The 13,023-nt window shown below is 41.0% G+C and overlaps 1 protein-coding gene across 3 annotated transcripts in view; it reads left to right on the top strand.

The window, feature by feature from the left end:
- METTL14 (methyltransferase 14, N6-adenosine-methyltransferase subunit) overlaps positions 1–11,538 on the top strand; it is a 68,853-nt gene extending 57,315 nt beyond the window's left edge. For 2 of the 3 annotated variants that reach the window (XM_053941362.1, XM_053941361.1), the window contains exons 9-14: positions 2,217–2,307; positions 3,742–3,883; positions 5,154–5,246; positions 5,944–6,060; positions 8,330–8,540; positions 9,405–10,244. In XM_053941362.1, coding sequence (XP_053797337.1) covers positions 2,217–2,307; positions 3,742–3,883; positions 5,154–5,246; positions 5,944–6,060; positions 8,330–8,540; positions 9,405–9,718 — 968 coding nt within the window. In that variant the 3' untranslated portion in view covers positions 9,719–10,244. Of the gene's footprint in view, positions 1–2,216; positions 2,308–3,741; positions 3,884–5,153; positions 5,247–5,943; positions 6,061–8,329; positions 8,541–9,404; positions 10,245–11,486 lie in introns of those variants that run through there. The other variant, XM_053941363.1, reaches the window with a different exon arrangement.
- The last annotated feature ends 1,485 nt before the right edge of the window (positions 11,539–13,023 follow it).

Here is a 13,023-nt window from a genome sequence, read left to right as displayed (position 1 = left end):
GTTTTATTTTCAGTTACTTAGGAGGTCATTATTATCAAGGCTGCTCTTACCCTTGGTTTTGCTTGAAAGTATTTCACCAGGAAGATTTTTTTTTTCCAACCTAAGCTATTTTGATTTCAGAAAGTAGATGAGTTTAATGAGGAGATCTTGAAACCTCTGGAAGTTTGCAGTTCACCTGTGTACTGGGCTGTATTGCCTCTTAAGCATGTAAAGTATGGGAAATATTGACATTTAAGTCAGGAAGCAATATGGATAATGTGTCTCAACTAAATTGGGTAACTGCTGACAGCTCGTTAGAATGCCCAGGTTTAGAGGATGTTGCTTTTCAAGTTTACATGTATCCAGACATAACTTACAACTGAAATGATGCTACACTGGGCCTGAATTTAAACTTGCTAAAACTAAGACACAGTTTGGTCCTGTTTCCCAGAATAGGTGCCTGGCATTTGGTTTTTAAAAGGAGCAGAACATCTCCCTCTGCAGTTTTATGCATCAATTCTCTGTATTTTATCAAGTGTAAGATTGCCAAGGCAAGGGGGTTTGTTTTTAGATGGCAGCCCAAAGAGGTTTGGTTTGCCTCCAGAGGCTTTTAGTTTATTCTTTTCTATATTTTGTGAATGATTCTATGAAACACATTTGGATGTTTTTAAAGAAAAAGGGGCTGTTTTGACTCATTTGGATCTTTATCTCAAAAGCCCTTGGCCTTCACAGTTATGTACTTGAGGCAGTTCTACACTCTTCTTGGAAATGAGTACAGAGAAACAGCAGCCCCTGTTGTGTGCCATGACTTATGTGCTGTTTAATGGGTGGGGAAGGGACAGGAGAGACAGGCAGGTGTTGGTGTGGAGATGAACCCAGCCGCAGCAGCAGCTGGACCAGAGCCTTTAACAGGGCTGAGCTGTGTCCCGCTGCACACTGGTGAGCACATGTTTTCTACACTATGATCACATTTCTGCTGAGGTGCTATATGTGAATGAACGTGGCCCAAAGGAAAACAAGTGGTTCTAAGAGAACACCCAGCTGTATCTTTTTGATGTTGCTGTTGGAAAAGAGGGAGAGACCTGTGGGTCTGCGTTTGGTTAGTTCGAGGGTTTTTGACTGAAAATTCTTTTGCGTCTATTGCTTAGCTGCTGTTGCCCAGGGGTATTGGACTCACAATAGCTGGAAGCAGCACAGTGGTGGAAATCGGGAGAACACAGCAGTAGCTTTAAGCTGTTATATATGTAAGGAAAAGGATGAAATAACTTTTGGATGTTTTATGCACAAGTAGCAAGAGATAGTAAAGGTTAGGTACTGAGAATTTTGTTTTTATCATTCCATTCCTAGGATTGGAACTTAAGAAGTTTGAATTAAAATAAGGAGAGAGATGAAGGGTTTGTGGGTTTGGGCGCGGTTTTTTCCACCAATTTATTAATACCATTCCAAGTTGTACTTTTAAATGAACATGAAGCCTTTTGAATAACTCCTACTTACGTTGAAGTCATACTGCTTGGGAAGCAGGAATGGCACTTTGTTGGTATATGCTGAACCTGCTGCTGGCAGTAGCAAACCCATTGTCTCTAAGGGAGAATGAAATATACTTCAAAGTATATTTTCCTTTTTACAACATTTGCTGCAAAAGATCTAATGAGGGCTCTCTCCTTTGCATTCTGTGCACATGAAAGGTTGGAAAATTGACATCATAAAGCTAAATGTAGGAACTGTGTTCGGATCTTCATGACTGCCACCACAGCACCAAATCCCAGTGTGAGGGTTGCCTCAGGGAACCAGCCACACCCCAGGTGCCTCTTTGGAAACAACTGTCAAAGATTACACAGACTGTGCTGTGAATTAATGTTAATTAGATCTTGATAGAAATTTATGGATGGGGGAAAGCCAAAATAACTTCTTTCATCATCCTGGCACTTTCAGTTTAAATGAAAGGTTGTTTCCTTCTGGTAACGGGAGTTGTGAATTCCTGATCCACTGTAGTGCTCTAGAGAAGATCAGAGCATAGGCCCTGAATCATTAACAGCCCTGATTAGCTGGGTGAGGGCAGGAGGCTTTTGTCAAGTACTGAACGGAGAAACTGCTTTAAAAGGTTTGCTTTGTTCTAATGGAAATTAAAATGAGGCTAAGTATTAATATTTGGACCTATTCAGAATACTGGACAATGCTTAATTGATAGAGATTTACTCCGTTAAGTAGTTGTTAACTTCATGTTTTCTTCTTCTTAGGCTTAGCAGATAGGTTTGAAGAATATCCAAAACTTAGAGAGCTCATCAGATTGAAGGATGAGCTGATATCTAAATCTAACACTCCTCCCATGTAAGTGTTCTCGTGGAAAATACCTTTCTTCTCCAGACCTGTTTGAAGTTAGCTGTCTGCTTTGCAAATCTCTATCTTCAGCACCTGCTTGGAATTTACATTTTCTCTTTCTGTTTGTATATACAAATGAATCAATTGAAACATAGAAGAATAAGATCACTCTGGTTTTGTTAGTTTAATCTAGATGTTTAATACAGTGTATAAACCAGATTTTCTTTCCAGTGTGTGATTATTTATAGTCTCTAAAGCTTTGATTTTTTAAGACCAAATTGTCAACTGATTTAGCTGCAGGCTTTAATTTGGGAACTAAGAGAATATTATGTGGTGGTGAATCTCACGTTATCATGTGGTTTATGATAACAAGAAGAGCTTTAAAAAAATTGCCTCTTAATATAACCTTAGCTTTTCTTGTAGCAGCTGGTTTTTGTATTGTGTTCAGCTCTTATCTCAGTGTCCACATCAATAACATGTTATTTTGGAGTTTAAAACAAAAATGTTTAGGCTGACTGAAAGTCATTTGTCCTTGTTTTTGCTTAATGTCAGACACAGCCTCAGTGTGCAGCATGTTACTCCAGGGATTCAGACCTCTCTGAACTTAATTGTAGGCTTGTCATGTGCAGTAGTCTCAATCTGTACCACAAAAATCCACCTTATTTAATGATAGTCACATAAAACCCTATGAAATAGTTGTCTGAACAACTGAGTGCAAACTGCAGAACTTCAACCTGCTCTTTAAGCTAGGCACGTTTTGGTCTTAAAGTACAAAACGGGGAAAACCAGTAATCAAATGCTGCCTTCTGACAACACCAAGTACACATGTAATCTTTTCCACACACTTTTTGGGGAGGGGAAGGTGGTGGTCTATTTGATAGTGATAGAGCAGTGAATGGTGTGCAGGTGTGAAGGAGAGTCATAAGAGTGTGTGTGAGCATGTATTTAATAGAATCAAGGCGGGGGGGATTTTGCTTGGGACAAGAATAGAGAAATACATGTATACTATATAAAAAGTAACAATGTTTCCAGTATTTAGAATCTTTGGAATACTTCTAAAAATATGCCACTTTCCCAGTTAGCCAGGCAATGAGTGTTTGCTTCTTAAATGTTTATGTTTCCTCCTATTATCTATTATAGTCCACGGCTGTACAGAAAATGCAGTGAGTATGCACTAGGTATTGTTGTACAGTCTGCATGGGTATCTGTTTCCTACTTGCTAAGTTAGAAGCCTAAAAACTGTTTATTAAGACTACTTAAAAACCACAGTGCAATAGCATCCAGCCTCAATTAAGTGAGGATGTGTAATGGATCTCCTCTGGATTTAGAGCATTTGAGATGTACAACCCGGGAGACCCTGCTCTTAACTGGCTGCACAGAAGTGCTGTGTGGAGTGTAGTTCTCAGGCCACTGTTGCACCTCTGGCATCTTCTGTTTAAACAGGTATTTGCAAGCAGACTTGGAAGCCTTCGATATTAGGGAACTGAAGTCCAAATTTGATGTGATTCTCCTGGAGCCACCATTGGAAGAATATTACCGAGAGACTGGCATTACTGCCAATGAAAAATGCTGGACCTGGGATGACGTAAGTACCCGTTTTGCTGTGAAGAATGTTTCATACATTTGTTTAAGCAAATAGTCTGAGGGTTTAATTTAGTAAATACAACTTTTTGTTCTCTCTGAGCCTGGCTGAAAACTTGAACCTAGTAATAGTGGGTTTTCTCTCTGCCCTTACCTTCACTGAGATCTCAGTTTGATTTTTGGCTGTTGAAATACTGAATGTCCATTGAAAAGATTCCCTTGTTTCTTGAAATTCTTGAGATTATTAAGGCATGCTTTTTAACATGCTGATCTTCTCATAAAAAGTGCAGGTTAGTTTGCTTTAGTGACATTCCTCCATTCTCCAAGTATTGATTGGGTAGGAAATTTTGATGGTCAAACCAATCCCTAGACACTTCACAAAATAGATAAACCTCACTTGTGGAAGTCTTTCTCTTGTATTTATTAAAAAATGATGCCTGGCAGTGGTGCCCAGGGAAAAAACATTCCATCCTAACAGAAAAACTGGAGTGTGGGAGGCAGGACTCATCCTCCTAGTGTGGAGTTACAGCTTCTTAGAATGGCTCCTACTGCATTATTTTTCCTCAGAATAGCATTGAATAGAGCTTGATTTGATGTGTTAGCAAGTTAGAGATTAATCCTTTCAACTTGTGATGACTAACATATGTTTTGCATTCCAAAGTTATTTCATGTTGAATGTTACTCATTTGCCATTGTTAAATCTCTGTTCTCATAAATTCTGGCTGCTTTTTCTGAAAGTGAAAATGGCGAGAAGGTCTTTCCTATTTAGCGATAGGAATTAAGCTGAGATTTTCATATAAGTACTTACAGAGAGGAAAAGAAACAGAGTACTGTTGCTTCTGTATTAATTAATTTTGCTGCCAGTGGAATGATAAAATGAAGCAGAGATTTGAGAAGATAATGTGGATTGTATTGGTCTTTTAAGTCTAGAATGTCTTACACAGGTAGAATTTCTGTTTGTGATGGTCATGCCAGCCAGCAGCCCAGCCTCAGGCAGCCACTTGTTCACTCCCCCACCAGTGGGATCAGGGAGAGAATTGGAAGGGTAAAAGCTGGAAAACTCAAACCTTGAGACAAAGACAGTTTAATGGGGAAAGCAAAAGCATGCACACAAGCAAAACAAAACAAGAAATTAGTTCCCTGCTTCCCTTGGGTCCCCAGCTGTGCTTCCTGATGGTTTCTGTGACAATGCGTCAAGACTTAGTATTCTTCCTGATGCAACTGGTGATTTGTATTTAATTCAGAAATGCTTTTATTGCACTTATTATTACTAGATCATGAAATTGGAAATTGAAGAAATTGCAGCCCCAAGGTCATTTGTGTTTCTGTGGTGCGGCTCAGGCGAGGGTCTGGATCTCGGCCGAGTGGTAAGATGCTGTTTTAATTCAATTTATCAGGGACAGGCTTAAGAGTTTATTTTTATCTTTGACTTTTCTCTGTATAGAATTCTCAGCCCTAACTACTGAGGGATGTTTTGTTACTGTGTTAAAGGATATGTGATTTTAAATAGCATTAACTGTTTAGATACAGTGAATGTCCAGCTGAGTCATTGACTATGTGAGGAAGCATAATTCCTTGGGGTCGTGGTTTTGATGTATGTGTGTTGACAGAGGAGCAGGTTGGCAAGTTACAGCTTTTTTAACAGAAGTCTCAGTAGTTTTCTGCCAGAAATGTTCATGCTAGGAGAAAGGTCCTACCATTTCATAAATTGAGATACAATTGTCATTTTTCTGCATGACAGGGAAATGCTGCTTGTGTTGGGGATGCTGCACTAAGAATTCCCAATTGGCTCCTGTTGTGCTGAAACATTCTTTATTTAGTTCAAGCAGTGCTTTCCATCAAAACAATTCACAGACAACTGTTTAAGGGCAGCCTGTGATTACTGATCTGTTTGCTTTGGCTGTTTTTCGGTCTGAAGTTGGCCAGATAGGTTGGATTTGGTCATAGACAGGTTTATAGTAGCTGGACAGTCCTTGAATAAGAAAAGTCAAGGGCCTAAGTGAATGTTCAGGTCACTTGATGTTTTTGTCTATGTGAACTGTTTTACTTGTTTATAACATTTAGTGTCTGCGCAAATGGGGTTACAGAAGATGTGAGGACATTTGCTGGATTAAAACAAATAAGAACAACCCTGGCAAGACCAAGACTCTAGACCCCAAGGCTGTCTTCCAAAGAACCAAGGTAAAGGATTAGCTCCATTTTTCCTCTGTTTCCATTCTGTGTCTCTGTGCTGATGACAGCAGCCAGTGTTGGTGACTGGCTTGTGAGAAAGCCAACAGGAAGACTTGCAAGTTCTGTTCTGCAAAGTACATCTTATGGAACTAAAAATGTGGAACTTATGGAACAAAAATGTATGGAACTTCTATTGCTAACTAAACTTAGCAATAGAATTTGACTAAAGTCAATGTCAAAAGAAGTCTTTTAAATCTGTAGATTTTAACTGAATCTATTAATAAAAATAAGTATAGAAGATTGGCTGTTGGTTCTAAATGCACACGAGGTGTGCGCCCAGAGCTTGGACCAGAGAGAGGTCTGGGGGAACTAGAGCATCTTCTGCCTTCCTGGAGGTGATTGTATAGCACAAGTGACAGAATGGGTCAGCTTGGTTTAAACCAAATTTTTTTTTTAAGATGCTTTGTGGAGGATGCGTATTGAAGGAGGTGCAGAGAAAGAAAAGTGTTCTGGTTTGCGACTCAAATGTCTTTTGATCAGAAACTTAGAGAAATGTAAATGGGACTCATAAATAATTGGTTTGGGTATATGTGAGTGTAACTGGAAGTTTTACTGAGTACAGAGAGCTGATTGGCAATTTATTCATTTCAAGTTGTCAGTGAACCTCAGGAGTCCTTCGTCATTCATTAATCATTCACTGGCATTAAACATCCTCAAGTCTGTCTCAAATTGGCCATTGTTAGGAGTATAAACTTCCCTTTAGGATATCTGGAATCTTTCTTTGACTTGCATTTACATTAATCTGAAGTTTGTTTGAAAGCATGTTGTATTACTTATAAATATTTATAAGTATAAATATTGTGTGTTTCTTGCATATAGTATTGCAAATATGTGCAGTTTGCTCATGAGGGCAAGGTTAAAACTAACACAGGAGGATCTGAGGGGACTTTGCATCTTTGTTTAGCAGAGAAAAATAGTTTCTGATATGGGGGAATTCCTTTGTTTATCAATCGAGAGTTGAGCTGAACTCACTGTTTGTGATAAGCACTGAAAATGGAGTGAGTTTGCTCTGAACAAACAAACACTGCTGCAAGCTGTGTTTGCCAGTGCTTAGAGCAGCATATGTGTTCTGTTCTGTTTGGCTGAGGCATCTCTCCATGGATGCTCGGTGCTGTGCCACCTGTCAGAGAATCCCAGTATTTGTGAATGACATACCATGTGGTATGGAAGTAAAATGTTTGGGATAGTTCTCCTAAGGACTAGACTGAGGAGGCTTGGTTTGGTGGGTGATTTGCTTAGCAATGTTTTGCCTTTCACTTAGGTAAATTGTAGCTCCAAACCCGTGCTGCATGAGTGCAGTACCATCTGCATAGATTTGACAGGTTTGATGTTATACCTTTCATGTTTACCTACTAACTCTACAAACCCTTTCCAAATTTCGGGAATGATTATGTGCTCTTGTCTGTCACTGTTTCCTGAGCCATCTGGGGGCGCTTAGTGAGTCAGAGCATTTGACCCTGGGGAACATTGCTCATCCAAGATTGATATTCCCAGAAACAGAGCTCTGAAATGAGTATGTAGGAGCCTCTTTTCATCCTGGAACAATCCTCATTCATGGGTGCCACATATCACTCACTTAAATGGGCCTGCAGTGTTGTAGAAGGAAGGAAAACAATGCATGTTACAGCTCAAGAACAATTCTAATGTTGATGAGCTGCCTGAGAGTGTGACAGAAGTTGTGGGGTTTTATGCAGTAATATCTTCTAGAAAGGAATCTGAGGGGAATTCTGAGGGTCATTTTTACTAACATAGGTACAGTGTGAAAAAGTACATCTTATTTCCACTTTCTGTTTCATGGCTGAAAACTTTAAAAATTATTATATTAATAAAGCTAGGATCAGAAAGCTAAGACAGGTATTAATCATAATTAATAACCATTTCTTGCTCTTGCCATCACACATTTTTCTCTTTTGCCTTGTGGAGACGTCTCAGCCTTTCCAGCCTAAAGTTCTGTAATTGAAGAAGTCCACGTAGCTGACTTTAGCCTTGATTTGAGTTTTACCACCACATAGTGTAGTTTATCAAGCTTTAGCTTAAAGTACTGCTCTGCTTTGTTCTCAACTGTCTCCTTTGGTAGCTCCAGCTTTTCTGCTCTAGTTCATGTTTAGGACTTTTCTCTCCTGTAGGAGTGGGATGTGCTTAGAACTGCCCTTGCTGTCCCTTCTGTTTACCTGGCACAGCAGTAGGTGTGCCACGTGACAGCTCTGTGTGTCTGCAGGAGCACTGCCTCATGGGCATCAAGGGCACCGTGCGCCGCAGCACCGACGGGGACTTCATCCATGCCAATGTTGACATTGACCTCATCATCACTGAGGAGCCTGAAATCGGCAACATAGAGAAACCTGTGGAGATTTTTCACATCATTGAGCATTTCTGCCTTGGGCGACGGCGGCTTCACCTCTTCGGGAGAGACAGCACAATTCGACCAGGTAACTGCTATGTTGTTTTTGATCAAACAGTAAAATTCATTTCAGGGTCCTAAAGAGGTTTCCAGATGTATGTCACGGGTCAGACAGCAGATCTGAAGGAGATAGATTTTTGGTGGATGTAAGATCTGTCAGTCACAGAACTGTTGTTCAGAAAGTTTATGAGAACTATCAGTTCTATAATTTTTCCAGAAGAGAGGTTTTTGTTAACTAATATTTTTGCCTATCCATGTGTTTAATTCATCAGTGAGCATAACGAAATCCAGTTGAGATTCCTTTTCTCCCATATGTTTACACTTCTCAGAAAAGTGATTTCTTTTTCCAACTGATTTTCAACCCCTATGAGCTTAATGCTCTTGCCAGTGTCTGAAGTCGTAGTATCTCACAGTGGGTGCTGCATCTGGCATGATGCAAAATGCAAGAAATACATGGATCAGGACACATGTTCAGGTATTCCTTCAGTGCTGCTGCAGTGGATTCTTGTATGTCAGTGTCTACAGAATCAAGTTATTCTGGTTGAATTTCTATATTTTTTAAAAACACTGTTGTGGTGTAAGGACAAGTAGTGTAAGAAGTGTTGTGGTGTAAGAAGAAGGAGTAGGGGTCTGTGAAAGCACAGTGTGAATGTTGCCACAGCCATTTGTAATAAAAAATTTAAAAAGAAAAACAAGCCCTTAGAAATACCCAACTGTAATCTTAACTTTGTAGCAACTCTAGAGGTAACTTTTCATTCTGTTCAGTGCTGCTCATGTGTAGGTGAGTGTTTCTCCCTGTCACTTGAGTGTTCATTTACTGGAAGAAATTTAACTGTGGCCTTGAAGCCTGAAGTTTGTTGTTGTTTCTGCTGACTGTGGTTTTGTTCCCGAGGTTGGCTGACAGTGGGACCCACTCTCACAAACAGCAACTTCAACGTGGAAACGTATTCTTCGTATTTCACGGCTCCCAATTCCCACCTGACTGGCTGCACTGAGGAGATCGAGAGGTTGCGGCCCAAGTCCCCGCCACCCAAGTCCAAGTCTGACCGGGGTGGAGGTGCTCCCAGGGGAGGAGGAAGAGGAGGTACTTCAGCAGGACGAGGAGAAAGGGGCAGGGAGAGGAACAGAACCAACTTCCGCAGTGAGCGGGGCGGCTTCAGAGGGGGCCGTGGAGGGACCCATCGAGGGGGCTTCCCCACCCGCTGAGGAGGTGACGGCTGCTTCCCCTGCTTACACCTTGTCTGGGAATCTTTCCTGTAGTCTTGTTTTTCCTACAGTGAATTCCTCTGGGGACTCAAGCTAGATGACTGTTACAATTGTTTTTGGTGCACGCCATTCCAGACAGTCGGAGTTGCAGTCTGGCACAGCCCCTCACCTGGCCATGTCCTGCATGGGCAGCACTGAACTCAGAGCAGAAAGCACCAGCCCTTCATACCATGGGTAGGATGGAAATGACCCCCTTGCTCTCCGCTTAGGAACCTTGCAACGTGGAGACTTCTTTTTTGACTTCATTTTCTCCAAAACGTGGATTCCTCCTTTGTCTTTGGAGGTTTGGGTTTGGACTGACTTGCATTAATATGATGGAGCAGGCATGAAATGCAGTTCTGAATTGCATGGCTACAGCAGACTTGCTGTCCTATGGAAGAAAAATTGCTGTGTCTGTATTGACACTTATTTTAACTTCTCTGAAATGAAGGAGCAAATGAAATAAATAGAATTCTATTTTTTCTTATTTGGTTTCAATTTCCCAAATTATTCCTGGGAATAGGAAAAGGTTAATTTTTAATTTGTGGTATATATGCACTCACGTGTCATGTCAGGAGAGGGGAGAGTGATAATTCTTTGCAGCTGTGTGTTGTCCTTCCTGGAAAGCACCAAGTTGTGAATTTATGTGCAGCCCAGAAGTTGTGCACAGGTCTGGGTTACTCCTTGAGTGGGGATTTTCCCCCAATGTGTGTCTGTAACACCTTGTTCTGTGGGAGGGAAGAGCAGTGTCACTGCAGAGCAGTCCCAGAGACCTCGATGGAGGGAGGAGATGTGAGTGTGCAATCCCAGAAACAGGGAACACTGATGGAACTGAGTGATGCCTTTGCCTGCGGGTGTTGCACACATTTGAGAATGGCTGTTGCTGATCCAGTGCACTGTGGAAAGACAGTGACCCCCTTCCCTATGTACAAAGTCCGTTTTTAGCAAAACCACAACTCTGAGCTTCTTGTGAAGTTTTTGGTAGGCTAAACAAACCCGGCTTTTGATGTCTCAGGGTCTTAGGTGTGGACCTGTTTAAGGCTGAATGTTTCTCTTGAAGCCCAGCTTTTAGATAACTGTCCTGTAAAGTAGCAGATTATTAAACATGTTAATCAAAGCTCATGTTTAAATATATTTCTTAATATTTTGTGGGTTTGTTGTCCTTGAAGTTTTGCAGTTGCTAAGTGGTTTCCTCTGTGCTATTGTAGACAGGAACTGTTCTTTAGATTTTGAAGATTTTGACAGGCTGAGGAACTCCCTGGCTTTGGTCATATTTAGCAGGGGATTGCCATAGTCCCAGTGGAAACTGCCTGTTGTTTACAGCTTGTTTCTTCATCTGTCATATATGTGCACATCTGGAGAGTGACTGTATTTGGGGGAGTTTTAAAAGTGATGTTTATCTGGTCATCGGTGATGTCTGCCACAGGCTATATGGAATGCATCTGAGAGAAGGTAAATGCCCTAGTAGGGACACCTTTTTTTGGTGATTTTTGCCCTAATTATGTTGTTATTCGAAAAGTAAAGACACTTTACTTAGGACCACTGCTTTTGTGCCAGGGAAGAATATTTTCTTGTTTTACAGTGAGTAGAAAATGTTAATTTCCATTTCCCCTTTTTAATTACATGCCCAATACTGGTAGTTCAGAGAATGGGCTGCTCTTAACATACACTTAGGGTAAAGGGAAGAGGAGGGTCAAAAACAACTGGATCTGAAGTGCTTCTGTATCAGTTTGCAGAAGCTGCGGTGCTGCTCAAGACTTCACTGACTGAGGAAAGTAGTGGCAGGTGATGGAGGTTTCTTGGTTCTTCCTGTCAAAACAGAAATAGCTCATGAACAGTGCTGCAGCATTATAGTAGAGCTGTCTGGATGGGCCACCTTTGCCAGCAAAGTCTGATGTCCATGTTGTTAACGAGCAGCTGATGGCATGTTTTAATTGACTTTAGTGGACCAGGAACTTCACCTCTGCACTTGTCCTCCATGAAGAACACCACTGCACCTTTCTGAAGGTGGAATTTCAGCAGTGACAGACTGACAAAGGCTATACAGGTAAGCCAGTAGTGCAGGGCTGCATGCTCCCAAATCTTGGTCCATGTCCTTGGGATGGAGATGAGATGTTGAAGTACTGGAGTGAGTCAACACACCCCATTAGATTGTAAAAACATCAGGTCATTTTCTCAGTCACTGGGATTTGGACCATATAGAAATGGTGACTAGAGATTAAAAGCTTTTAATCCCATTAGTAGTTGTCAGTTAATTTTTCACTTGTAACACTTCCAGAGCAAGGGGAGGATAAGGTTCAGGATCACTGAGCTGATGAGTACTGAGTATTGGCCACAAATAAATGAAGACCTTATTTGAGCACGCTCTCCTGGAAGATAAAAAGCCTGATGAGTTTCTTCCTTTCCACTTTTATTAAATGCATAATGCCTCCAGTCTGATTTGCGCTGCGTGTCTAGACCTCCATTCTGGAGCAGGCTTAGTGACCTTGGATTATCTTGCACCCTGTGAATTCAGTGAAGGGTTCAACACCTGCACTGACAAGATACTCAGGGTGTGTCAGCATTTGGCTTCAGAGGGAATTTAAGACCCCGGTCAAGTGTAGATCATTTTGTGTAAATCTGCCATCAGCTGGAGAATTCTGTGCTGGTTGCCAAGAAGCTGGCTGGAATGCTGGTGTGCTGTGCAGGCTGGCAGTCAATGCTATCAGGGGAGTGAAGCTCTTCCCTAGCACCAGTTCATTGTGTGTGCTCATAGGTGCTGAATGCTTTGTTTAGAAGAGTGGAATTCAGGCTCCAAACCTGAATGAGCAGTTTTGAGATGATCATGGAAGTTAACTGGAAGTAATGGAATTAATTTTAGAATATTCAGCTGGTTTTCTCTGCCCTGCTATAGCACTCTAAAAAAGGATACATGAACATTTCAAGTCCAAGTCCATTGCATTGAAGAAATATCTAAGTCCTTTGGCTTTATAAAGATACATTGAGTAATCTGAAAGTGACAGATAAATGAACCCACTCTTTCTGTATATAGTAGAAAAGGTGTTTTCTCCTCGCAAAATTACTGAAGTTGGTGGCAACTTTATTGCTTTAACAGATATGGCAACTGTGTAAACTGGAAGAAAACTGCACTAATCCTTTTCATAACAGCATTATTTTCATGGGCTGAAATGAAAGCAGTGGGCAAGTTCTGTGAAACAAAGTAATTTTGAGTATAATTACTGCAGCAATGAAAAGGCAAAGAAAAAAGGGCCAAATTTGTGTAAATC

The sequence above is a fragment of the Vidua chalybeata genome, chromosome 4, assembly GCF_026979565.1.
Source record: "Vidua chalybeata isolate OUT-0048 chromosome 4, bVidCha1 merged haplotype, whole genome shotgun sequence".
NCBI lineage: Eukaryota > Metazoa > Chordata > Aves > Passeriformes > Viduidae > Vidua > Vidua chalybeata.
This window is presented reverse-complemented; position numbering and strand designations above follow the sequence as displayed.